At 44.1% G+C, this 26,793-nt stretch overlaps 1 protein-coding gene across 3 annotated transcripts in view; it reads left to right on the forward strand.

The window, feature by feature from the left end:
- Positions 1-26,793, forward strand: part of SEMA6A (semaphorin 6A) — a 132,128-nt gene that overhangs the window by 58,373 nt on the left and 46,962 nt on the right. For all 3 annotated transcript variants that reach the window (XM_019469593.2, XM_019469594.2, XM_019469595.2), the window contains exons 2-6: positions 11,911-12,048; positions 14,603-14,720; positions 19,602-19,662; positions 20,627-20,689; positions 21,417-21,518. In XM_019469593.2, coding sequence (XP_019325138.2) covers positions 11,949-12,048; positions 14,603-14,720; positions 19,602-19,662; positions 20,627-20,689; positions 21,417-21,518 — 444 coding nt within the window. In that variant the 5' untranslated portion in view covers positions 11,911-11,948. The remainder of the gene's footprint in view (positions 1-11,910; positions 12,049-14,602; positions 14,721-19,601; positions 19,663-20,626; positions 20,690-21,416; positions 21,519-26,793) is intronic.

Consider the following 26,793-nt stretch of genomic DNA (forward strand, 5'->3'; position numbering starts at 1 on the left):
CCATAAAAAAAAAAGAATGGAATCTTTCCAACTGCAACATGGATGGATGCAGAGAGTATGATGCTAAGCGAAGTAAGTCAGACAGAGAAAGACGAATATCATATTATTTCACTCCTATGTGGGATTTAAACAAAACAAACAAGAAAACGCTCTTAAATGCAGAGAACAAACTGGTGGTTGCCGGAGGGGGTGGGAATGGGGGAGGTGAAATAGACAAAGGGGATTAAGAGGTATATACTTCTAGTTACAAAATAACTAAGTCACAGAGCTGAAAAGCAGAGCACAGGGAATACAGCCAATAAGATTGCCAGTAATGTTGTTTGATGGAAGGTGGTGACTACGCTTATCACGGTGAGCACTGAGAAATGTCTAGAACTGTTGAATCATGTCACATACCTGAAACTAATACAACACTGTATGTTAACTACATTTCAATTTTAAAATCCTTTCTGCAAAAAAAACAAAAATGTTTTTTGCATTGACATGTGTAAGTATTCATACTAACAAGAATAAATAAAGACTATAAATGGTGTCATGCCAATGTGGGTCAAATTTGGTCACCAAATAAATGGGGAAGAACTTGTAAGTTTTCAGGTGGGTCTGTTCTCTTGGTTTGGTTTCATTTGTAATCGCAAATAAGGGAGTGTATACCTATAATTCAAAACTGACTTGCTTCATCTAGATCTAAGAAACAGAAAATCAAATCTTGTTTTTCTGTAAACTTAAGAAAAAGTGAGGCATCTTTCAAGACAACTACTGCTATGAAAATAGTTCATCCAGATGCCAACCACCTTCATCTCAATGAACAGGACTTTTTAAATCTGTTTCTGTGCAGTGAACTTTAAGTCACCTATGTAAGGAATCGAGTCATTAAGTGGCAGAGAAATTTAAACAAACCCATAATTTCCTGGAACTTAGTCTTTCTGGCCTTAAGGAAGCATATTTTCAGGATGTTTGAAAATAGTTATTAATTTTGAGGGTAGGATTTCACATTATAAATAAACGATGACAGGGAGTGTGATCACCAGATTTGGCTTGATTTGAAAAGCAGCCAGGAAGTGGTGCTCTCTCTACCCCAATTCAAACGGATACCTGTTCTAAGTAAATCAAGCCAGCCTAATAAAGAATATGAACAAAGGCAATAAAGGTATCATTTGTTTCAGAAATTCAGCAATGTCTACCAAATGCAATAATAAATTTAAATGTATTTAACTTTAAATTTGAAGTTTTCATCCGGTTCCCTAGGACATAAAGAGAACTTGTTTTTCTTTTTAATAAATGAAATGAATTTCCTAAAGACTATAAGAAAACTGAGGAAAGTCCAGGGATAATGCTTCCATCTCATGTCTGTCCTGGATGTGTCTAGACATAGACACACAGATAACCCACTGTGTACGTAGATATTTCACTGATGATAAGAACCAGCCAGGAATAGGGCGCTTTATTATGGAGCAGATCCTGAAATGATATTATGTTTCTCTATATACAATGAGAAGCTTGTAGTCAACTACAAAGTCTAGTTTTGGCTTTCACAAAGTCTAGTTTTGGCTTTCACGTTACTGGAAGAGCATCGGACCTCACTGAAAGAGACAAGGAATAGGAAGAACGAAAGCTAGCATGCTAGCGGCAAACACCAGAGAACCTGATGCAACAAGGTTAGTTCAAGAAAATGGTTTCCGCTGCCTGATCTGGAGACTGTTCTACCAAAACAAACAAAAAAAAGCAATAAAAATTTGTAGGGCTCTAAGTGTCAATCATCTGTGACTGGTGATGTTGTTATTTGGGGCTGTTGTTCAGAGCTCAAAGGAGGAGGCTTGCAGGTGGATTCCATTTCTCTCTGAGCCATGTTTGAAGCCGGCATCCACTCCAGAAGGGGAAAGAACACTATCCCAGCAGCCAGCTATGCCTGGGGCAAATCCCAGGCCCAGGGAAGAGCAGCAAGGTGAGGGTTGTGGCTGGGAGAGCCTGCTTTCCATTAACTACACTGAGAGCAAACAGAGGAGAAATTATTGGGGAGACGCGTCCTGTCAAAGGCCAGAAATTGCTCTATTTTAGTTTAAATCAGCTCAGGATTTTGACAAAGGTTCGTGGAAAACTTCAGACACTCATGTCTCTAGTTCGCTCTCTGCAACGTCACTCTGCAGATATCTTTCTAAGGGTGACAGGAAAGTGCCTCCAATTTAGGCCCGTTATTTTTGCCCTGTTTCATTTTTAATGAAATTACCGATGTACAGAAAACTAGGGAGAGTAATATGAAAAGAACTCACATAATCCGCACCTCGAATGAACTAATACCAATATTCTGAGCTTCTACTGAGAGCTCCCCCCCCCCACCTCCGCCACCCTCCCGCTTCCTGGGTCCTATTCTTAGAAGGGAAAAGGAATCTGGTCCAATCTTCATTCTCAGCTAAAATTCTTTAAACTGAACTTTGGGTGAAGTGCAAAATATCCATCCATTACTTTAGACAAATATTTGGAATTCCTTAAGCAAAGAGTGAAATGGTGTCTGAAAATCCAATCAGCACGGAGTTGCTCATTTCAATACACCCTTCTCCAGACCGGGTCCTCCTTGAGATCTCTCAGTTCCCTCTGGCACCTCCTCTGGCACCTCTGGTCCACAGTGAACCACCGTGCCACATGCCAAGTCTTTCTCCAACCAGAGGCTCTGGGTGACCACCCCAGCCCCATACCTCTCTCTGCAACACCTTCCCCCTCTGGACAGTATTCTTCTCCCACAGGACTTGTCTGTCTTTCTGAAACCTTATTGATACTTGTTTATGCCTGGGTGGCTCAGGGCAATGGGGAGGAGCTATCGGGTCCATCTACTAAAGAGGACGTTCCTAGGGGTGAGGAGACCTTTTTCTCCATCTCCGTCTCATCAGCATCTAGCACAGAGCCTGGCTCCTGAGAGCAAGCAGGGAATCGGGCAATGGAAGTAATGAACATCAGGCAGGAAGCCCAGGAGAAATGAATGAGTCTTGGCTTCCTTTCTGAAAGCACTGTAATGTAGGGACAGAGCTCAAGGAAGAAGTCAGGAGTCCTCGACTGCTGTTCAGCTTTGCCACTTCTGAGCTGTGCCACACTTGGCGAGTGACCTCACTTCTCAGGGCCTCAGTTTCCTTAATGGTAAAACAAAGGGGGGATTTGTTTCTGCCTCCGGGCAGATACTGGAGTTCAGCAATACTGTAAAGGCTGCAAACATGGAGTTGGCCAGAAGCTGGTGTGTGACTTAGATGAGCATGGCTGGGACTGTTGCAGTTTTCTGAGGTCAAGACACTTGGCTACGGTATTCTCGGGCCTGCTAAGGTCATGACTATGCCCACGGAGCCCTGGTGAGGCAGAAGAGTATATTGGAAACATCTGAGCAAAGTGCACTGAATGCCTTGGCTCGGCAGGGGGGCGGCTGGGGAAGGCGGGTGTCGGGGAGGAGGGGGCCATGTTGGTAAAGACAAAGAAAACGGTCGTAACACAGAACCTCCTGAAAGCTAAGACATCCCTTCTCCCCTTAAAGATTCAATCGGTTTACAACCAAACTTTACTTTTTCCAATAAATTTTTTTTTCCTAAGGAGACTTCCGAATTCACAGCTGTTTTTCTGCTCCTTTGTGACGGTGGCTTTAGACCTAAGATGGAACATCTGTTATACACAGTGTTTATTATTATGCTCCACTGAATGCCAACATCACTCTCCAAGATGTGCTGAAGTTAGGTCTGTGACATTTCCCTTGAAGTGGGTGCTTTTATGTCTCTGCTGATGGCTGAGAAGAGGAGAAAGAGAGAGAGCGGAGTCTTTATTAAGAAGCCAGGGCTAGGGGTGCCTGGGTGGCTGTCGGTTAAGTGTCCGACTCTTGATTTCGGCTCAAGTCATGATCTTGCGGCACGTGGGTTCTAGCCCCACGTCGGGCTCTGGGCTGACAGTAAAGAGCCTGCTTGGCATTTTCTCTCTCCCTTTCTCTCTCTGCCCTCCCCTGCTCATGCTCTCTCTCTCTCAAACTAAATAAATGAACTAAAAAAAAAAAAAAGATGAAGAAGCCAGGGCTATCTTTCTCATTTGCATGAACCTTATGTCTTAATGCAAATATCACCCAACAGGTGGCCAGACGTGGTCCCTAAAGACTGGGTTGAACGGTTTCAACCAGGATCACCGGGGCCACGTTGCTCCTAATTCCATCTGGGAAGTGTTCTTTGGTGGCCCCGGCCATGCATCCTGTGGACAGCAGCAGCCTCTTAATGCCGGAGCCCTTGAAACAGGGCTGTCCAGGCCAGTGAGGGACACCTGCTGTTTCAACACTTGTAATTCTTGAGATGGTGCGAGAATAATCAGCAGTTGGGTGTCTGGGAGACGAGTCTCCAGCATTCAGCAAGCTGGATTTTCTGCACCAGCACCTGCTCTCCCGCCTCTCTCTGGGCAGAGGCTCCTTCCCCTGACTTGAGGGGTGTCCAGATCTATTTATCTTATCAGCTCCTGAAGCAGGCGGCCTTGTTCTTACCCTTCATAACAGACACTGTTCTCTATGATGTATCGGCTTTACAACATCACTGCTGAGGAGGCTGTAAGCTGGCAAGTGGTTCCACTTAACACAATGTTGTCACGAGACAATCAATTTCTCCTAAAACTGTGGCTTGGAAGCATTTGCGTCTTTCTGTCACGTTAAGCCTGCAATCACAGCGCTGTAAAGTGGAATGAGCCTTTGCATGCCGACATGTTTGGAAGCAACTCGTGTACTCCTTTTATAGTTTTATTACTGAAGCCATTAGGGACGTTCAGCCACTCTGTCCACGTGAGCAGAGATGCATCGACCTATATTCAACTATTACCTTAAGTGCAGTTTCTATTTATGTCGGCAGCTCTCTCTTTCCAGCCTTCCTTCTGTTCTCCTTTCTCGTTGATGTACTGGAAGGACATCAACGTTGGCATCACACAGACCTGGGTTTGCGTCTGCACTTCCCGTTCTTACTGCTGGTGTCGTAAATAGTGACGGTGTGCCACCTGGCCGTGTCGCCTAACCTTCCGGAGCCTCAGTTTCCTTGTGTGCATGAGACCATACGGTCTGTCTCCCTGGGTGGCTGCGATGTTTAACTAAAATAACATGCATGGTTACCTTGCATGCAGACAGTCCTCGATAGATCTCCACTCCCACCCCATCCCTTTCCTATTGTCCACATTGTTACTTTCCTTTGCACTCCAGTGAGTGCTGGGATGCACGTTTAACAAATCACACAGAGTGAATTAACGCCATTCTGAGGCAGGCTCTCCACCTCTCCCGGATGCCCACCTCCAGAGATAGGAAGCTCAGGGACCAGGAAGGAGGAAGAGGGGAGTGAGAGCAGGAGGAAAAGGGAAGGGGAAAGGCGAGAGGGATTCCTCTCCCACCAAAGAAGGAGAACACCCCAGTTGCTAATCTGGGGCCCACCTGAGAATTCAAGGAGTTCCAAGAAAAGCTATTAAAAGGTAATCTTTTAGTCTCTCAACAGAAGAATAAACATTTATTTATGGAGGGCTACCGCTTTTTATGTGCATTATCTCACAACCCAACTTAAGACACTGTTTTTACCCACTCCAAAGATGAGGAGACTGAGGCCCGGTGATCTTCGGCATCTTATCTTGTCAAAGGTCCCAGCTGGTAAGTGGGATTCAAAAGCCCATGTTTTGACCCTCTGCTCTTTCTACCCTCCTACATTATGAGCAATAGCCTGTTTTCACATATTTCAATTCAGATTTTTAAAGACAATCACATTATAAAGACAAAGGTGATGACGTCAGGAAGCTGGAGCACGATAGTCAAGATACAGAAGCAACCCAAGTGTCCATCAAGAGATGAAAAGACAAGGAAGTGGGGTGTATGTGTGTACACACGTGCAGTGGAATATTACTCAGCCACAAAAAATTACAAAATCTTGCCATTTGCAACACGGATGGATGTAGAGGGTATTCTGCTAAGTGAAGGAAGTCAGACTGAGAAAGACAAACACCATGTTTCAATCATATGTGGAATCTAAAAAACACAAACAAATGAACAAGCAAAATAGAAGCAGACTCATAGATACAGGAAACAAATGGTGGGTACCAAAGGAGAGACGGGTAAGGGGGCGGGTGAAACAGACAAAGGGGATTAAGAGGTTCAAACTTCCAGTTATAAAGCAAGCACGTCATGGGATGTAATGCAGGGCACAGGGAATATACTCAATAATATTGCAATAATGTTGTATGGTGCAGATGGTAACTACTCTGAACATGGGGATCATGTTGCAATGTATAAAAATATCAAATCAGGGGCACTGGGTGGCTCAGTCAGTTAAGCATCTGACTCTTGATCTCATCTCAGGTCTTGATCTCACCACTGTGAGTTCAAACCCCGCACTGGGCTCCACGCTGAGCATGAAGCCTACTTAAAATTATATATATATATCAGATATATATGATATATATATCATATATATCATATATATCTGATATATATATATACACATATATATATCATATAACATATATATGATATATTTGATATATATGATATATATTACATATATCATAGCTATTTGATATATATCATATATATATATCAAATAACTATGATGTAGATCTAAACTAAAACTAATATGTCAGTTTACACTTCAATTTTAAAAATATTTTTTTTAAGCTAGAGCAATAAAAATAGAAGTGTTACCCTTAGTGTAAAACCCAACTATCTGAACGGGATTAAATAGTAATAGGTATGGTCCCTGTGGCCAGGTTAGAACTACTTATGGGACTTGAACCTTGCTTGTCCTGATGTTGAAAGCGGGCAGCATCACATGCTGGGATTCCTCTGCTCCAGCTCAAGGAACTTTTCACAACAGGAGCATCCTGGCTCAAGGTCACTCCATACTGTCGGCCCTAATCACCGCCACATACCCACTCCCTTCTTCATTGGGGCAGAGTCACCTGCACTCTCAGAGCCTGGCGGAGTCCCAGAGGCCACTACATTTGATATCCCTTCCTTTCACAGGTGAGGAAACAGAGCCAGCAAGGCTATGTGACTTGCCCAGGGTCACCCTGTTAGTGTGCCCTTCCTTCTATTAATGACAGCGAGAATTATTGATTACCTTTAAAACTTATGATGTCAGTAGAAAATGTGCTCTTGAAAAGAATGACTGAAACATGGGAGTAAATGATTTGCCTCATGGCAGGGGGGGGGGGGAACCCTGCCACTACCACCATTTCCTCTTTATTTCTAGGACACACTTAAGAGCTCTTATCCAGAACATGTTACATTTGCAAGTCTCCAGGTAAATTATCTTTCTCACCATTACCGCGTATTATTAAAACATTCACTGGATGCCAACATTCTAGAAGACTGTGATACAAGCTGTATCCGTACAGCCAAGTCCAGGTGCAGGGGCAGGCACACTGTGCTGCAGGTGCACGGGTTGGCAGCATGTGGAGCAGCCCCCTTGAGTCTCTAAAACGAGCAGCATACATCCACCCATTCATTTGCGTGTACCGACGCTGGGTCCCACTGGGTTCATTGGCTAAGACTGACATACCACTGCTTGCGGATACGGTAAAAACAAGCAGAATAATTCGTGCAGCAGAGGTGATGTGCCTTTCCTGGGCATGGAGGCTGCCCTCAGAGCCGAGGCTTCAAGGGTCAGACAGGTGAAGCGAGGTTAGCGGGTGAAGAGCCTTCCTAAGACAACGGAACGTGGTGGGAATGTTTCCAATGGGAGAGGGCTAGCCGCTGTACTTGGGCAGCCGCTGCTTGGCTCCAGAGCATTGGCCATGTGGAATGTTGGCCAGCTAAGCCAGATCTCAGATTTATCTTTAAGAAGCCAGAAATCCAGAGTTGTACATTAAATCTGCTATTTTTCTTTTCTAAATGTTGGCAACTTAGTTGTGTTTTTTTTTTTTTTTTTTTTTTCCTGCTCTGTGAGCCAAGTTTTGGCCAAGTCCTAGATACCAGCAGTGTGTGAGCCCAAGTAGAATTTTCCAGGGCAGGAACTGGGGGAACAGTTGGGCAGAGGATTGGAACTAGTATCAGGGGTTAAGCATAAGTGGTACTCTGGCTGCATAGGCCTGTCATGGCTCCCCAATCCTCTCGGTGCTTATGAAATCAACCTGATGAATCAGAAGTAAGATGTGGCAATTCTCGTTCTCTGACTTCATAATCATTCCCAATTCTAGTGACATCCTGTTTCATGCTTTGCTGCCACGGTGACCTGCTGTATGACAAGGGTACGGGGGAGGGAGGTAGATGGAAGCACCAATTCCTGAAAATATTTGATCATTTGAAAAACCAAGTATCAACACAAATGCAGTCACGAGATTTTCAGACAGGTTTCCTTTGAGCCCCTTTTGTTTGGCCCTCGATCTGGAATACTGAAGGCTGCTTTCCTGGCCAATCAAGCATTCTGCACAGACTGTTCAGCCACACGGGTCACACATCATGGATCCATTACTCAATTTGGTCTTAAAAACCGTAGGGGAAAAATTACAGTAAAAGAGAATTGGTATCTGAGCTGACACCATGTAGTAAGTCAACACAATTCCTGCCCATGTGACTCAGAGTAAAGTCAGCTCATCAATTTTAGATGTATCTAAATAGATCTAATAAATTCACCGAGCAGATGCCTATTAAAATTAAGAGTGCTCTTAAGGTTTTCCACAAATACTGTGGGTTGGAGAAGACTAGGATTATAACTTCATAGTAATGGTACATTTTACAAAGGCCATTTCTCTTCAGGCTAAGAATGGTAGAAAGTTGAGACAATTAGATGGAAAATTCAGACAGAATAAGCTTACTTTCAAAGTAGATGTTTCTGCTTGGAATCGTCACATTGAAAGCCTTCCCATTATCTAATTGTCTGGATATTTGCTGAAACCTAAATCATATTTGGACTCTGTAAGCAGCGTCCAAGAGAGGGAAATCGGCAAATGTCTGCAGACACCTATAAATATGCTCTCTGTGGGTAGCGCTTTTCAAAGTTTCAAAACCTACTTAAACAACCTCTTGAATTGCAGTATCCCAGCGAGGTTAAGAGTTTTAAGCTCAGCGCCGAGCTCCTGTTTGGTTTTTGGTTCTGTACTGCCGTGGTCTTAGTAGGGAGACACAGCTCATGTTCCGCAGAACGGGAAATGACAACGTGATTGACTTGGGATCGCCCCACAAAGTAATCGTTTCAACAAGAAAATATATTGCCTACATATCTGCAAGGGTTAGAGCCCAAGGTTGGGTAGGAAGGGGATAATACATCAAAACCGCAGCTGAAGACAACTGTGGAGTGTTCGTGCGGACTGCCCGCGGTACTGCCCGAACACTTTCTCCCGTATGATGTACATGTTAACAACCTGATGATATGATGAGAGAAAGACACACAAAATGGCTATTTTTCCTGGCGCACAGCCCTACCGTAAACCGGGGGACATGTAAATAACCCATCTCAGCCATGGTCCTGGCTATGTGTGAAGGATTCAGAGAAGTCACGGAAGTGCATAATGGGTTTCTTCTGCAAGCACTGCTCTGCCTGCCGGCTCCTGGGGCTGTGCATATTGTGTCTACCCCACGCCCTCTTAGGATGGGAAACATGAAAATTGGGAGGTACATTAAAATAGCAGGACTCGGTCTCGTTAGCTTGTAGGACATTTGTACAAAGAGGAATGCCAATTGTGGAAGGCTAGGGACTCATCTGTCATGTCAAGACAAATTAGTCTGCAAACGTATACATATATTCCCAAAGATTTCTAAAGCAATGAGAATCAGCGTTCTGAGGCTCCCATTATTCTTCCATTATGTGCAGCAAACTCTCCGAGGTAATATGCTTCTGTATTCTACGATAATACTGCTCTCAAGCCCTGGGTACATGTTGCCACTTCCTTTTCCCTGTGTACTTTCTCATCTAAAACTGCAACAGTTGACTGGTATATGGTTTATGTCTTACTTACTCTTGTTATTGATTTCTCTTCTTTAGTGTTAAACTGAACAGATGCCATGAGAAACAAATAAGGGGACCTCAGAGCTTCTTCCCTTTGGGTTCAGTTTCTCCAGAATAGGAAGAACTGGCAAGTGAATGAATGAACAGACGATTGCTTTTAACCTGTCTATAAATACATGTTTACGTCTCTTGGTAATGGATTACCCTTGTGAGCAAGTCCTCATTTAAGGTTTAATTTTAATCCACACATCAGAGATGGGAGATACAGAATTGCTCGGGCTTTGCTCGCAAGCTCTCTGCCTCTTCTTCAAGATAAAGCAAATTAATTAATGTGTACTTTTCAACTGAAGAAATGATTAAGACCCAGCTGTGTCTGTGAAATTGTAAGTTGCGATGCAACACTCTGGGACTTGTTAATGCTTTTTTTGGCATGAAGAAGAGAGACATAGGTATCTAATATTAAGTGGTGTTCTAAAAAGCGTTAAGTTAGCAGTTTGTTTGCCAAATTAACTTTCAAAGACATCTAAGTTACTAAGTTTGACTTTTCTGCACACAAATCTTAAATGATTGATGGACTACTGTAAAATAGCTTTGTTCAAAAAGATCATCTTTGGCAGGCTACTTCAAAGGCTTTACCACTTGGGAAAGATGAAAAGATATCCCCATTTTACATTATTTTCCCAGTAGATCAACACTCACTTGAAATATGCCTGAGAATTATGTGATATTTACTGTATTATGAGTCTTCTTTCACTGTATCCAGCAGCCCTACGTGGGATTGCTTTTATTTCTAAGATTTAAGAGAATTTTCTACACATAAAGAGCATCTTTAAGAAAATACACCTGCGCAGAACAGTATATCTGGCATTTTTATTCACTACTGTTTCATTGCAAGGCAGTATTTGAGACTAAAATATACAGAGAGATGATTTTAATCAACAATACCATTACAGGATGTGGTTTCAGATTCTCCCTACAGTATCCTTCAGAGTCTAAAGGATCCATTTCTTTCTTTTTAGACATAGATTGTGTGATTTTATGTCTAAGGTCACTCTAGAATTATTGTGGAATTGTATAAACCAAGGGTGAACATCTCAACTAAGGGGTCAAGCAGATAACAGAAGTTAGCAAACAGGGCCCCATTATAGGGTGTGTGTGTGTGTGTTGGTGTGTGTGTGTGTGTGTGTGTGTGTGTGTGTGTGTGTGTTGGGGTGTGATGCCTGAAGGGAACTGTGATTTAGGTCAGTATGTCAGATATTCTGATTTTTACTAGAAACCTCCTAATTTTGGGGGGTGCCTGGGTGGCTCAGTTAGTCAAGCATCCAACTCTTGGTTTTGGCTCAGGTCATGATCTAATGGTTCATGAGTATGAGCCTCACGTCCCACTCTGTGCTGCTGGGTGTGAAACCTGGTTGAGATTCTCTCTCTCCCTCTCTTGCTGCCCCTCCCCCGCTCATGCTGGCGTGCATGCTCTCGAGCTCTCGCCCTCAAAATAAATAAATAAAATTTAAAAAAGAAAAAGAAAGAAACCTCCTAGCTTTTCCAATACTGACAACTACTTTAAATTTTTTAAAAATCCTGAGCTGGCCAAACAAAACATGTCTGGGGGATGGCCTGCTGCTGTATACCTGCTCAGAAGAAAAGTATTTACGTTAAAAAAAAAAATGCGTGCTCAGTTGTCCATTTTTTGGAATGCAGTAATTGTGGAACGGCCACCTATAATGGCCTTAAAATGGCTCAGGACAAAGGAACTCGGGCTCTGGGCCACGTGTTTGGAAGGGGCTTTGCAAAAGGGCTCGGATGCATGGGGAAGGAGGGTGCATAGTGGTTAGTGGTTACAGGTTTCTTATGTAAAACACAATAATCCGTGAACTCACAATGGAAAAGATATGAAGGCGAAGCCCCTGGTCTCTTAAATTTATCTTCAAGGCCATTTCATTTCATGGAGGTGAATAAAGCTGACTTGAAAAAAAAAAATTCTTTCTTTGCTCTTTGGCAGGGTGAAGTAGAGAAATAAAGTCTCCCCGCTGAACTACTATGAGGTCAGAAGCCTTGCTGCTATATTTCACACTGCTACACTTTGCTGGGGCTGGTTTCCCAGAAGATTCTGAACCAATCAGTATTTCGCATGGCAACTGTAAGTATCCACAGTTTCACTGTCCTTTTCTTCCTTGGTGGGCACTGTAAGCTGCATCAGCCAGCAAAACATCTACATTTTCTAAAATCTAATACAACAGGAGACTGTTAGTCACTTTAACTTGCAGGTGACAGAGGCGTCTCGTCAAATTGGTGAGATGGCTGTTCTGTAACTCTGTTAAATACTGGTGTGGAGACACGTGTGAACATGTGTGTGTGGATGTGAAATGCTTCTCAGTACCTCTGATGAAGTCTCAAGTCACTGCAAGGAGGCCATTCATGATCATGCCCGAAAACCTGCCATGGGAGAATGTCACTACCTTCTGTGTATTGCCAGTGGTGATGTTTTCGTATGTAGTTAGTGCGTGGGCATTTTACAAGATAAGAACAGGAAATAAGACAGTTCTGGAGGACTTAGGGACACAAATTAACTTTTCTTTTACACTTAGAACAGCTATCATTGCTAGCCTTAAGAGTGATTCTGAATTCACAGAGGATCTATTTTAACTATGTATAACTTTCCTTTTAGTCTCTGCCTCAGTGTCAAGGGGAGAAAACCACACAATTAAGAATTCAGTTGACTACTGGAGGGAAGTCCTACCTGAGTGTGGGATGGAACAGGCAATTAACTACTTCTTTCCCTTCTCTCCAAAAGACAAAATGTTTTATCACAGTAAACGTGAAAGAGAGTCTTTTACCCAAATATCTATTTTCCCAGTAATCATCCCAAAACAAACACTCAACAAACCATAAGGAAGGTGTTTAGCATTTATATGGGATACTAAGGAGATCCATCAATGCCTGGCTTTCTGCTGGACAGTCTAGGTTGAAAAGAGAAATAATTTTACACGAAGGTGAAGTGGCAAGACCTGACAGAGAAAATAAAGAGCAAACAAAAGTCAGGGCGAGATTAAGGACCAAACTGTGTCATTCGAAATCGTTGTTCTTAAAGTGGCAGTCCACCTGACTCAAGGGCCCTAACCTTAATACACATTTCTTAATCTCTAATCATAATTAAGATAGGTATTCTATCTTTGGTGCCCCTGTGAAGAAGTCCCCCAGCACAAATGTGCTGCTGAAAATCCAATGTCCGTGGACACTCACATTCTTGACAGAAGGGAGATGTGAATTTGTTTTAGCGAGCTCCTTGACGAATGGGTAAATGAAATTTCAGAGCAGTAGAGGGGGAAGCACAAGATACTCCCATACCAAGCTTGATATACCAAGGTATATTTTACTCTCTGATACCCACTGTGAGTACTGCTCAGATACTACAGGGGTTTAATGTGTATGCGTGTGTCGGGGTGGGGGGGTGTTTGTGGTGTCTGGATGGCTCATTTAGTTGAGCATCTGACTCTTGATTTCCGCTCAGGCCATGATCTCATGGTTCATGGCATTAAGCCCTGCATCGGGCTCCACACTGACAGCATAGAGCCTACTTGGGATTCTCTCTCTCTCTCTCTCTCTCTCTCTCTCTCTCTCTTTCTCTCTCCCTCCCTCCCCCCTCTCCCTCTCTCCCTCTCTCTCTCCCTCCCACTCTCTCTGCCTCTCCCCTTCTCGCACACATGTGCACACTCTCTCTGTCTCTCAAAACATGTTTTTTACAGTGTAGGGATCTGAGCATAAATCTGAATGGTTTTCAAATTATTATTTACACCCCACCCACCCACCCCCCAAAAAACATTTCTAAACATGACTCATCTTTCTTTCCTCCTGAGTTTCTTTGGAGGACTGCCAGTGCTCTGGAGATTATAGGTTTAAAGGTAGAGAGATTTTTGAGATGTAGGTATTTCTAAAGGTCAGATATTATTGCAAATTGCCCACTCTCAGCTAAAGAGAACTGTAGGAAAGCAGAAATATATTCATTGACTCTCCAAGTCAGGGAAAATTCCAGATCACCCGACTGGCTACACTCCGTTTGACCCTGTCCTGTTGAAGCCCCCCGCTTCTGTGAGATTAAGCCAATTGCTTAACTCAAGAGTGAACTTCCCACAGTTCCTAGAATGCCAACCAACCTAGCAGGGCTGCCTTCAATAGTAGATTATTCCAACTGGACGCCTGTGGAGACTGTATTTTTCTTCTGGCTCCTGGATGAGGGCTCTCGCCTCCAGACCACATTGCCTTTGTGGTGATTGATGGGAAAGCTGCTTTGAAATAGTTTTGTCCGGAGACAAGATCTTTGGCAGGCTGCCCCTCGGGCTTAGCACTCTAAAGAAGATGAAAAGAAAACGGGAAGAAAAGAGCACCTTCATGTAAAGGGTTCACTTGCAAGTTTAACCCCCAGAAAGAGGGACAAGTCAGAAATTGTGACACTCAGAAACAGAAGTCCAGGCTTATTATCATCTGGAAATGAAACTGTAACTTGATCGTCCCTTACAGAGCACCGTCTATCACAGGCTTTCCTAAAATAACAGACTCATTGGAAATGGAAAGTGGTGGCATGGACTGACTCAAATATGGTTTTGTTTTGTGGCCGGGCCCCCCTCCTCTCCCTGCCCTGTCAATTCTTGGCTTGATTTCCTTTCCCTCTCTTGCCCCATCTCTTCTTTTCACAGATACAAAACAGTATCCGGTGTTTGTGGGCCACAAGCCAGGACGGAACACCACACAGAGGCACAGGCTGGACATCCAGATGATTATGATCATGAATAGAACCCTCTACATTGCTGCTAGGTGAGTTGCCTTTTCCTCATGTCTGTCCTCAGCATCCGACGAAGGTCCTAAGATCGAATGTGCCTGTGATGCCTCGTCTTAAAAGATCATGACATTCCCAAATAATGTGTTATTTAATTTGAAGGCTACTTTACTTTGTCAAGCCATCATTCTTGCAAGATTTTCTGTGTCTGTTTAACTGTAGGTGGATTTAGAGCGAAATAATTGCATATTTTGGAGCTTAGACTCAAAGAATCCACTCTCTTGAACATATACACAAATATCTACTCCAGCGACCAGTATGATACTTGTTAAATTAACTTGAATTTGTAAACATTTATTATAAAGATATGGGTGTGGATGTGTATTAAGCCTGTTAGTATTTTTGTAGTGAATATATGGTGTATCTCATTACTGCCATAGAATGGCAGTAGAAAGTGTTTGATTTGGATCTAGTAAGAAAATACTCATCCATTGGGTATTGTCATCTAAATAGACCATGTCTTAAGGCTGAATGGCAGGGTAAGAATACAGCCTCAACAGTGCTCACGTGGATTTAGGCTTTTTTCCTCATTATGTTCTTAACTTACCTGGACCACAACTGTTCTGGCCATAAGTGTCCTCTGTCAAATGAGACGCTGGATTAGATTATCCTAAGAAATCCCCTGGGATTGGGGCACCTGGGTGGCGCAGGTTAAGCTCTGTCGGTTAAGCGTCCGACTTCAGCTCAGGTCACGATCTCAAGGTTCGTGGGTTCAAGCCCTGCGTCAGGCTCTGTGCTAACAGCTCAGAGCCTACAGCCTGCTTTGGAGTCTGTGTCTCCCTCTCTCTCTGCCCCTTTCCCACTTGTGCTCTGTATCTCTCTCTCTCTCAAAAATAAATAAACATTAAGAAAATTTTTTTTTAAAAACAAGAGAAGTTCCTTTGGATTCTAACAATGTATGATCCTCAGTTTTGGAGGTATGTAGCTCATTCAAAATAATTCTAAATGAAGAGCAACAAAGAACGCTATCTTGTGGGGTTCCACTGTGATCTTAACTTGGGTCTAGACTGATTAATCACTTCACGGTGGGAAGAAAACATAGACAGTGTGTTTGTGATACTTGTATGCCCGTGAACATAGATAAGGAACAGGTAAATAACAACAGTGCTTGATTCTTCCAAAGCACTTAGGTGTTCTAAAATGACAAGCTAGGCAACATAAACCAAAAACCACTGGCCACATTAAAATATTCTTCAAGTATCCCACAAAACATCCTAGGGAGCAATGCCAAAACACTTTTTAACAATTTTACTTCACAAATACTTATATGGTATATACTACTTGTACGTTCTATATAAATCATGCTATGTAAATTCTTTATAAATGTTAATTCATTCAATCCTGGAGGAAAAAAAAAAAAAACACCTTAGGTGAAGGAGCTATTATTATCCTCATGTCTTACAGGAAGAAAGCAAGGTACAGAAAGGTGAAATGCCTGGGCCACGGTGGCAAAGGCAGGATTTGAAATGGGCTGGCCTTGCTCTACACTCTGGGAATTTACTTCCTGTACTAGGCACCTACTGAGTAGGAAAGTTGAGCCTATTTATCTGGCAGTAACCTTCTAACCGCTGTTGCCCTAGAACACAGCCAGTGTGGGTATTCACTGGAAAGCATTCTCATAAGGGCCTCAGCAGGTACCTCTCTGGTAGAATATCAGGTCCTTCTGGGGCACCTGGGTGGCTCAGTCTGTTGAGCATCCGACTCCTGATTTTGGCCCAGGTCATGATATAATCCCAGGGTTATGGGATCGAGCCCCATGTTGGGTGGGGGGCACTTTAGATTCTTTCTGTCTCTCCCTCTGCCCCTCTCCCCCAATCATGCTCTTTCTCCCTAAAATAAAAGTAAAATAAACATTTTAAATGTTTAAAAAAAAAGAGTATCAGGTCCTTCTTAAATACCATTTTTAGTTTCCTAAATGTAGCAGGACTGGAAGATTACATTTGTACCCAATTATCTATGGGCAGGTCAAAACAAATGATTATGCTTTGGATCTGTGAGATTCTTGAGTCAAGAATCTTCTGTGAATGACTCACTTTGTAACTGAGTCTCTAGTGGACTGTCCCTACACCTGATGATTTAATGCGGGTATGGACTGCAGGTCCGGGGTGGCCCCTGAGTTATGAGCCAAGTGCTACACAAACTTAAAAAGTGACCGTTATTCCAGCTTGTTAAAACCAAGACAGTGTTATCCTAACCCCCACCCCCCAGAAAGAAGAGACCAGAAACGTAAGGGGAAAAAGGAGAGAAACACATTCATGCTTTTTTTAAGACTATAAAACAGACTTGGGACACCTGGCTGGCTCAGTCGGTTAAATGTCCGACTTCGGCTTAGGTCACGATCTCAGGGTGTGTGGGTTTGAGCCCCACCTCGGGCTCACTGACAGTGTGGAGTCTGCTTGGGATTCTCTCTCTCCCTCCCGGCCCCTCTCCCACTCGGTGTTCCCTCTCAAAATAAATAAATAAACTTTAAAATAAATTAAATTTTAAAAAAAGACTATGAAACAGACTTGCCTTTTGTGAAAGGTCAAATTTGTAAAACGCCCTCACACTGACATTTTGACTTCCACTCTACACACACAGCCCCCTCCCTTCGATCCACACCCTTAGGAAAACTCCTCAAGGAGCTCCCTGGCCACCATGTTTAAGGTCTCTCCTCGCCCTTCAACTTCCCAGCATTGCCCAGAGGGATCCAGGTTCCTAGGCAGCAAGGGACCCGACTTAAAGTCATATCCTTCCCCCAGGCTCAAACCAGGGCAACTTTCAGTTCAGTTTTGCTCACTGTGGGGGAGGAAGAGGGAAGTCCTTGGATTAAGTCAGTTTGTGTTCAAATAACTTAATTCAGTCAGAGTGGCTTGTGAACCCTGAGATGAACACACAGGTAGCTGGGAATAGCCCTCCATTCTGGTCTTAGATTTAGCATAAAAGCGCTGTTTCTGTTCGCTGGGCAGTGGGATCTCTTGGATATTGAAAAAGATTGCCACTGCCCAAAAGGTTTCATTCAGGGAATTCTATTTCTAAAAGGCTTCCCTGCTCTTCCAGACAATCTGAGTCAGCAATCAGAAGCCAAGGCCTATCCAGAACCCAGAGATTGAGTGAGCCTTGATGGCAGGAACCCCTTTCAATTCGGCTTTGTTACTATCCATTTTGAAGATCCTTTTTTTGTTTGTTTGTTTAATCTCTGAAACTGCTAATTAACATAAACAGGCCATGCCAGAAGGGGGCAATCCGAGAGCTTTCTGAGGAATTGCCAATGCATATTAATCAGTTGTTAATTTACAATTCATATATTCAGCTCCTCCTTAAAAGTTTTGAGGGGAGGCAGGGTAAGGAAAACACTAGAGTCACTGCAAACCTGATACTGAAGTAATAAGCAATTCCATCCCAATAATGAGCCTGACCCACAGCACCACCAATAAAGTCAAACAAGTAATAAAAGAATGCAATAAAACTGCCTTGAAATTAAAGGGCAGGGTGATTCTGGCACCCTACTGAGGTTCCAAGAACTTCCCAATTCAGCAATTTACCAAAAAAAAACAAAACAAAACAAAACAAAAAAAACAGGCTCACCATTCTCCCCGACCACACACGCACCCACACACACACACACACACACACAGAGGCTCACACGCTCACAGTTGCAAGGAAATTTTATAAGCCAACAGCCTTGCCCCCAACTTTTATTTTCACATGAGAGAGCCAGTTTTGATTTCTGTTTCTCTCTGTTGTTACTTTTCCTAAAAGCAGTAGCAGACAGATTTCCAAGGAACTGTGGGGGGAAAAAATTAAAGTGAATCCTGACAGCAGATCGTTCCTTTCTTTTTTTCTTTCCTTTTTTCCTCCCCCCTCCCTCCACTTTCTCTTAAGTAATGAGGGGGCTTGAAAGTCTCCATGTGGGAGCCTTGAGGTCCTGGCTTAAAGCTGTGGGTAATTTTCCAGCCCCAGGACTTCCTGCATTTTAGAAAAAGTCAATGTTATTTCAAGGGAAAACGAGCTGTTTTGCTTTCCTTCACAAGCCCCCCATCTTTCCAGTTGAGCATAGTTCTTTTCTTTTCTTTCTTCTGAATTCCAGACAAAAACGCCCTTGTACTCCGCTCACACAGAAGGGGATGTTTAAATATAGCCCCACACCTGAGCTGCTGATTCTGTTTCTTCCCTTCCAGGGGGGAGATGGGCAGCAAATCGTAAAGACAACCAAATTCTCAGCAAAACAGGAAGGTGAACAGAAGCAAGAAATGTAAACTTTAGCTCAAGTACATTTTAGACCTTAATTGACCATCGTTGTGTGAAGAAAATAGTGCTTTCTGGAAATAATTTCACCTTTACCATCTCCCAACTTGTCAATCAAATTGTCAAAGCTAAGGCTGAAAACACGTTTTGTAAAGGGGGAAACAGCCAGAGATTTGCTTTTTGTTAGTCTCCTCACTGCCCCCCCCCACCCCTCCCCACTGGTGATGAACAAGTGTGGTATGCAAGTGATCGGTTTGTGGATTTGAAGACGCTATAAAGGCACATGAACCCATCTGTGTTCTGGCTTTGGGGATCAATTTAACTTTCAGAGTCCTCTCTCCTGAACTACACACATACAGATATTGTAGTTCTGGCATGAGGGACACTACAGCAAGGTTTTTTTAAAAGGTGCCCCCTCCAGAAAGATCCCATGATTTGTCAGAAATAGCAGAGTGGGTCCATCGGCACCTCTCAGAGGCTGAGCGGTTCCCTTTTTCTTGCGTGTGAATGTCTTGTTTTTTAATAACAGGGATATGGATTTATCTGCCTTGAATGAGATATATACTCATTCAGGAGAACATTAACTATCTCGACTCTTGTGTTTGACACTATTAATTTTTCATTGTTTACAGGGACCATATTTATACTGTTGACATGGACACCTCACACACAGAAGAAATTTATTGTAGCAAAGTAAGTAGTTTTAAAACCATCTTTCTAGCATGAAGGGCTTTAGGATAGTTCTTGAAGGGAATACGTATTTTAGCTGCATTGATTGAGATGACATGGCCAATAATTTGGAACATTTTGTGGAATCCTAATTTGAGGCTAATACATGTTCAGAAACAGTTACATACTTCATAGTTTATTCATTAAATATGCGTGCATATATAACTTGGGAATTTTAGGTCATTTCTAAATTCCTTTACTGCCATGTTTGTCCAGGAAAATATCAGTTTTCCTATGTAAAATTTTTGCCCCACAAATGTTTCCATGTTACATTTCCATGTCTTACAGTATTAGGATTTGACTGTTGTGGCTCAGGAATTTGATTATCCATTTCAGACAGACATAAAATACAACCTAAGCTTCCCCTATATAACTCCACATGGAGGTGTTTTAGTTATTAAAATCTGCCATAGAAGTAGACGATTCCTTCGGTCCATGAATTTACGTGGAGTGTAACCTGAATTCAATCTTTGTCCACCTAAAGTGAATGTCCCCTTTATGTTTAAGTAAATGACTTCCATATTTTAAGGAAAAAACGTGCTTTATGAAAACTGATTTGTCAACTGAAAGGAAAGGGCCAGGACATGTATTTTATCAAAACGAGCGTAATTTAGAGAGTTGATTGGGATATTCTACGTGAAATTTCCACACTGCTGTTTGTTCCTCTTTCCTTTCTCCTTCATCTTTATCTCAAAAGAGAAGAAGATCATTCCGTAGCTTAATGAATAGATAGGAGTTCAAAATTAGATGAACAGTTCTCATCTCTGATCTTTTGTTGTTATGGTGAATTAATCATGGAGAAAGGGTGCGGAAAGCTTTCAATAAATATATGTTCAGCCTCCGTCTCCCCAAGGGAACGCTTACTTCTGAAATCAAATGCAACCAACCACCCCTGGACTCTAATTGATTTCTTTCTTGGTCCCTGCAGAAACTGACATGGAAATCTAGACAGGCTGATGTAGACACATGCAGAATGAAGGGGAAACATAAGGTAGGCAATTTTCATTTCTCCTGCAGCTGCCACTTTGGGTTAAGTTTCTGACGGTTATCTCCAGCCGTAGACCGTGATGCGGAATGGATCGTGAGAGTCCCTTTTCCCTCGGTAATTGCTTTTTCCATCAACTTATTGAAGGCTTTAATTTGCAGAAATAGTTTGCTTTTAACGTGATGAAATATTACGACAGCTGCTAGGGCTGCATCATGAACTACGTCGGGGCGCCAGGGATTACGGCCACAAAGCTGGCTGCCCCCACTCTTCTGAGTGCACTCTCCACTAGCCCACCGTGCACACCCAGAGCCCCCAGGGAGGCTGGAGAAGCGTGCAGAAAAAAGCTGCCGCAGACATGCGGGGGGCTGTGTCTTAGTCCTAGACCAACATAAAAACACACTTCAGCCAGGAGCCCTGCAACATCAAGGGACCCCGGGACATCTGGTGTTAAAATTAATATAATGGAAGGCTGGCACTTCCAGGCTTGTCCTTTTGTGGCGTAAACACACGCTCGCTCCTCTCTACGCCTGCCGCGTTTTCACTGTTAAAAAAGCAACTGCGGTCAGCATCACCTTTTGGTAGACAATCAGGAGGAACTCGGGTGTGTAACAGAGGAGCCCCACAGCCACCTTTGCTCTAACCTTACGGTCGGCAGATCACGGTACACAGGAAAGAACGGGTTTTCTGTACTGAACTGACTGGACACAAACGAGTCTGAATTATTTTTCAGGACGAGTGTCACAACTTCATTAAAGTTCTTCTAAAGAAAAGCGATGATACTCTGTTTGTCTGTGGAACTAATGCCTTCAACCCTTCCTGCAGAAACTATAAGGTAACTGCTGTTCTGTCTGTTGGAACCACACGGGGCCGGAGGTATTTCATAATTTACTGTGATTGTACCTGCAGCCACCTAAGACGGGTAATTCAACACCATCGGGTGCCTCTCGCTCGTTGGGACTTCGTGTGTCCCTCCCCGCGAGTGATCCTGAGCAGGCTTCTAAGCTTCCTGTTTATGCAGGATTCAACGACACACCTTGCAGGGGCCTGCCCAGCAAAGTTCGTTTCTGTAAGACCCTACTCCCCATTGTTCAGAACACCAGCAGACTTTCCCATAGGCACCATGTGGGCTTCCCCTCTCTCCCCCTCCCTGCCTCCCTCCCACCCCACCATCTCCTCTCTGAGCACAAAAACACACTTCTGTTGGGAATGATTCCTACTTTAAAAGGCATCTCAAAAGCACGCCATGGAAACTGTAGACTTTCTTTTAGATAAGATTTCGAAGAACACGGAAATTTAGTTCCACTAAGCACTCCACTTACTTGACTGTGGCCTTACCTACTCTGGCCTTTATGCAAGGGGGAAAAAAATGAACTCTTGAAGCATTCATACATCTAGTCGGTTCTGAGCAGCGACAGGGGCAGTGCTGAAGAAGCAGGAGCCGCCAGTTGAAGACGTGCCAGTGATCCGAGGTCCTGGCTCGGCATCTGTTAGCTCTCCTTGCCCCTTCTTTCTGCCACAGTCTTCCTTTCAGCAAACATGTACGGAGTTGCTCACATGGCCAGGCACTGACTGGGGTTATAAGGACAAACAGGAGGCCTCCGTCCTTAAGGAAGCCAGACGGGGAGATGAGAATTCCCAACTCCATGGGCTTGTTGCTGTGACATAACACAGGGCACTATGGAGGCACAAGAGAAAGGTACTAACCTTAGCCTAAGGTGAGAAATCAGACAAAGCTTCTAGAAGGAGGTAGATGACCCTTCTCTTCAAATGCTCCCCCTGCTGTTCTCACATGTGGAACATGAGCACCTCCAGCCCAGAAGACAGCCTAGAGTTCTGTGAGGGCAGGGACCACGTCTGTGACAGTCTGGAATCTGACCAATACCTCCAAACAGGTGCTCTGTTAATTCTGGTGGGGTAAAGAGTGAATGGAATGCCTAATTTTTGTTTTAAAGAGGAAGTAGAAGTTAGCCAAATGAAGGGAGGAGGGCATTCCGGGTAGAGGGAACAGCATGAACAAAGGCACTGAGTGAGAAACAGTGTGTTGAGCTTGAGAAACTTCATTTGATTTTGAAGTGCCGGGCTGTGAGGTGACAATAACAAACAACAGGCTGGAGAGGGAGGTGGCCCCAGGGATGAAGGGAAGAGAAGAGATTCAGGAAATACTTAAGTGACCAAAGCCAGGAGGATGTAAAAACTGATGAGAAGCACAGGACAAGGAGAGAGAGGAGTAAAGAAGGACTGCCAGGCTGTCTCTTGGGTGAGCGAATGGATGGAGCTGCCACGGGTTCAGACAGGGAACAGAAGCAGAAAAGCGGTGGGCTGGCAGAGGCAGGTAGCGAGAAGGCGCCCGAGGCTTCAGTTTGGAGCATCAGGAGGGCCCCCGGCTCTGTGGTTGGCAATGCCTGCCGATGGGACGTGAACAGAGCTAATAAGAAAATGCATGGGTGAGCCTTGATTTAGGGAGAGACATGGGGAGAAATACACATTGGGTTTCACCAGGCATAAAGAGAACCCTGAGGGGCATAAAGAATGAGAAATGATAGGGGCGCCTGGGTGGCTCAGTCGGTTGGGCATCCCGCTTTGGCTCAGTTCGGGGGTTTGAGCCCTGTGTTGGGCTCTTGCCCTGGCAGTGCGGAGCCTGCTTGGGATTCTCTCCCTCTCCCTCTCTCTCTACCCCTCCCCTGCTTTCATTTCTCTCTCTCAAAAGAGAATGAGAAACGGGTGGATATCAAAACCAGAGGGCCCACCACCCTTTGTCTCGACAGTTTTAAAACACCCTCAGCCTCAGCACGGACATCAGAAGGAGGGTCTGTGTGACCCTCAGGCTCATCGTCCATCTTACATTTGGAAGGGGCACCAGCAAGGCCAGGATTAGGGTGACCCAGGGGAGGCATGCGCCTCAGGCACAGAAAGTAAGAGAATTCCGTATCAAGGTGGGTGATCACTTAATGCAGTATTTTACAAAATCTAAATTGATGTAAAACACACTCCCCTAAAATAGCAAACTTTTTAATAGAGCTGGATCCATTCGGTCTGTAACAAAGGCAGTCCATCCAAACTCTAGCTCAGGCCGGTGACAGCGTGCAGCTGATGTTGTGACTTTAATTCTCCCACTTAATATTCTGTCTCCGTATGTCATTGTTTAGGACTCATTAAGATTAATGCTTTTCACAATTCCCAACCAATTCCCTAGCTGGAAAGCTATCTTTTATGACAAATTACAGGTTTTCTCGGCACTGTGATACACAGACCGGGAGTGGTCTAGCTCATTCTTCCCACACATGTTCCATTCCCCGGAATGCCTCACCTGTGGCGATACGTCCACCTCTCGCTTGTTCCAGTCACCTCTGCTGAGGCATGTTCTGGAGCCTGGGCCTCCCAAGAAAGCACACACGGATGTTCTTCCCGCACAGTCCCATCTGTCTCCCTGCCTAGCACTGTGAATGGTAGCGAGCACCCCTGACATCGGTCAGAGCAGTGTTTTTTTCAGACCCAGGGCACAGTGGATGATATGAGACATGATGTGTTTGGCTGCAGGGAGAACAGACATTCTTTCCCTTAAGCGCTGTTTATGAACAGATCAACACTAAAGGTTCAAAGCAAAACCGATGACCAATCTTCCCCCACCCCCAAAAAGCCCCAAGTCTCAGCACAGAAGCATCAACTTGAAGCAGGAGGGTGACAAATTTTTGGTCTCCACCTCTTTTGGTCTCCACCATGCCCTAATTCATACAGTTTTTTCAACGGAAGTAAGCTGGATGTTTCAGAGAGATTACAGCCCCCAAACAAGATTACTTGGGAAAGAATTCTGAAGGCCACCCACCACAAATCTAAAAGTTCACTCCATACCTTTTGCCCTCCTGTTCTCCAAACCTCTTGAACTTCTGCAGAAGTAATTATCTGTACCCTATGGTGATTTAATTTCCCAGGGGCTGCTGTTAAGTCTGAGATTTGGAGACTACTACAAGGATTAGTTCTAACTTCATGGAAAGAGGATTTCACCGTGGCATCGTTTTGTCTCTGGACCCTTCCAGACTCACAAACCGAAACATTAATACTTCCCTGCTCCTTGCCTTTGGCTATAGCTGAGGCTACTTTTTTTTTTCTTTTTTTTCGGAAGTAGGTTCATTTAAAAACCTAAATCCTCCCTTGTATATTGCCTCCCCATTGCCAGGATTACAGTGTGCACTGCCTGGGATAAAAGCATTTCCGCTGCATCACTGTGTACTAAGCATTACCTTTGAGTACTTGCCAGACCCACAGACCACAAAGTCTGTCACAGTTCAGCAGGATGCTCTTCTTGGGATAAAATATATTAAAAAAAAAAAAAAAAAAAAAAAAAAAAAAAGACTTTCAGGGGTGCCTGAGTAGCTCAGTTGGTTGAGTGTCCGACTTCAGCTCAGGTCATGATCTCATGGTCTGTGAGTTCGAGCCTCACGTCGGGCTCTGTGCTGGCAGCTCGGAGCCTGGAGCCTGCTTCAAATTCTTTGTCTTCTTCTCTCTCTATCCCTCCCCTACTCATGCTCTCTTTCTCTCTCTCTCAAAAATAATAAACATTAAAAAATTAAAAAAAAAAAGACTTTCATAAAAATGTGCTAAAGGGAGAGGAGTACACTTACAGATGTCTCAGCTAAACAAATAGGGTGCAGGAGATATACAGAGAGAGGAGACAGGTGCTATCTCAAAGTGGTTACAGGAGACAAGTCCTGACATATCTCTGAAACAGTTTCTGGGGGGTTCAGGGCAAAAAGCATAAACGACGGGACAACACTAACAGCTGTTCAGGAAGCACCTCCCTGCCCTCCTGGGCAACACCTCCAAACACCGTGATTTAAGGCACCCTGATTTAGTGCTAACGGCCTTTCGGTGGGTCCCCCCTCGGCATCACTGCCGTCTTAGATTCTCCCAGTTTCGTATCTGTTGTCAAACACAGCAAACCGCCAGATGTAAACAAGATCCCCTCAAACTATAAAGAGAAGATTGAACCACGGAAGGTTATAAAAACATCAACGAGGTGGGGGAGATCACTTCACGGACCCTGTGGCATGGAGATTTAAATGCCGTGAGAGCCCGCGGTGTGAGGAAAAAGAACTCAAGGCAGAAGGCGGGAACCACCCAAGTACTGGTCAGGGTGGAGCCGCCCTCTGACGAGTGTCAGTGGCCAGGCAAGAGAAGCGAATTTCCTGCTCGCATCACAGCTGAGTGCAGGCCAGTGACAGAGGGTCTGTTCCACTAGGCTATTCAGAAGGCTGAGCTTCCTCCTGCCCCTACCTCTGCCAGCTCCTAGGATCCTGGAAGGCTGTACTGGATCCTCTGTATCTAGTGGGGCAGAATGTGGAAAGCAAGCAAGAGTGGAGGACCCCAGAAGGTTTTGAGAGGCAAGACCCAGAGGTGGCACACAGCCTTCCACTCACGTCCTCTTGGCCAGAGCTCATCCCGTGATCACACCTGACTGCAAGGGTGGGGGGCAATGTAGTTCAGTGCGATGTGGGGGAAAGGGAAATAGAAATTGATGAGTAATTGAACCACCAGCAAGGCTTTACCACACTCACAAATGCCTATGAAGCTACACAGGTAACTTGCAGGAGTAAGACAAGCAGGGTGTACGTGTATTTTATGGGTAAAGAGGCCTTGACGCTGGAGACCATATGCTTGTTTGGGGAAAATGGCAGAGTGGCCATTACTTAGCTTGTAGCTGGTTGCTGCCACTTGCATAAAAAGGTCTTGAATTGACTTTTCGACTTGGTCAAAAAAAAAAAAAATAAGAAGTCAGGTTTCATCTGCAGTCTCATTTTAAAATAGAGCTCTTGCCTGCTTATCTTTCTTCTTTCCTTTGATTTCCTTTCCTTCCTTCCTTTCTTTCCCCCCCTCCATCCCTTCCCTCCTTCCTTCCTAACATACTAAGATGGCCAAACAAACTTCACTGACAGACCAGTTACAACCCCCAGCACGTAGGAACAAGGCCGAGGGTGGGCACACGGATGCATGTCAAATGGCCGCCCCACTCCTCACTGCGCTTCACTTGTGTGACCCCCGCACCTTCTAGGCCTCTCCTTCTGATCTACATGATTGGAGGCTGGGACATGTTTCTGAAGTTGGTGCAAAAG

The sequence above is a fragment of the Panthera pardus genome, unplaced genomic scaffold, assembly GCF_024362965.1.
Source record: "Panthera pardus isolate Hobbes unplaced genomic scaffold, ASM2436296v1 HiC_scaffold_2, whole genome shotgun sequence".
Lineage (NCBI taxonomy): Eukaryota > Metazoa > Chordata > Mammalia > Carnivora > Felidae > Panthera > Panthera pardus.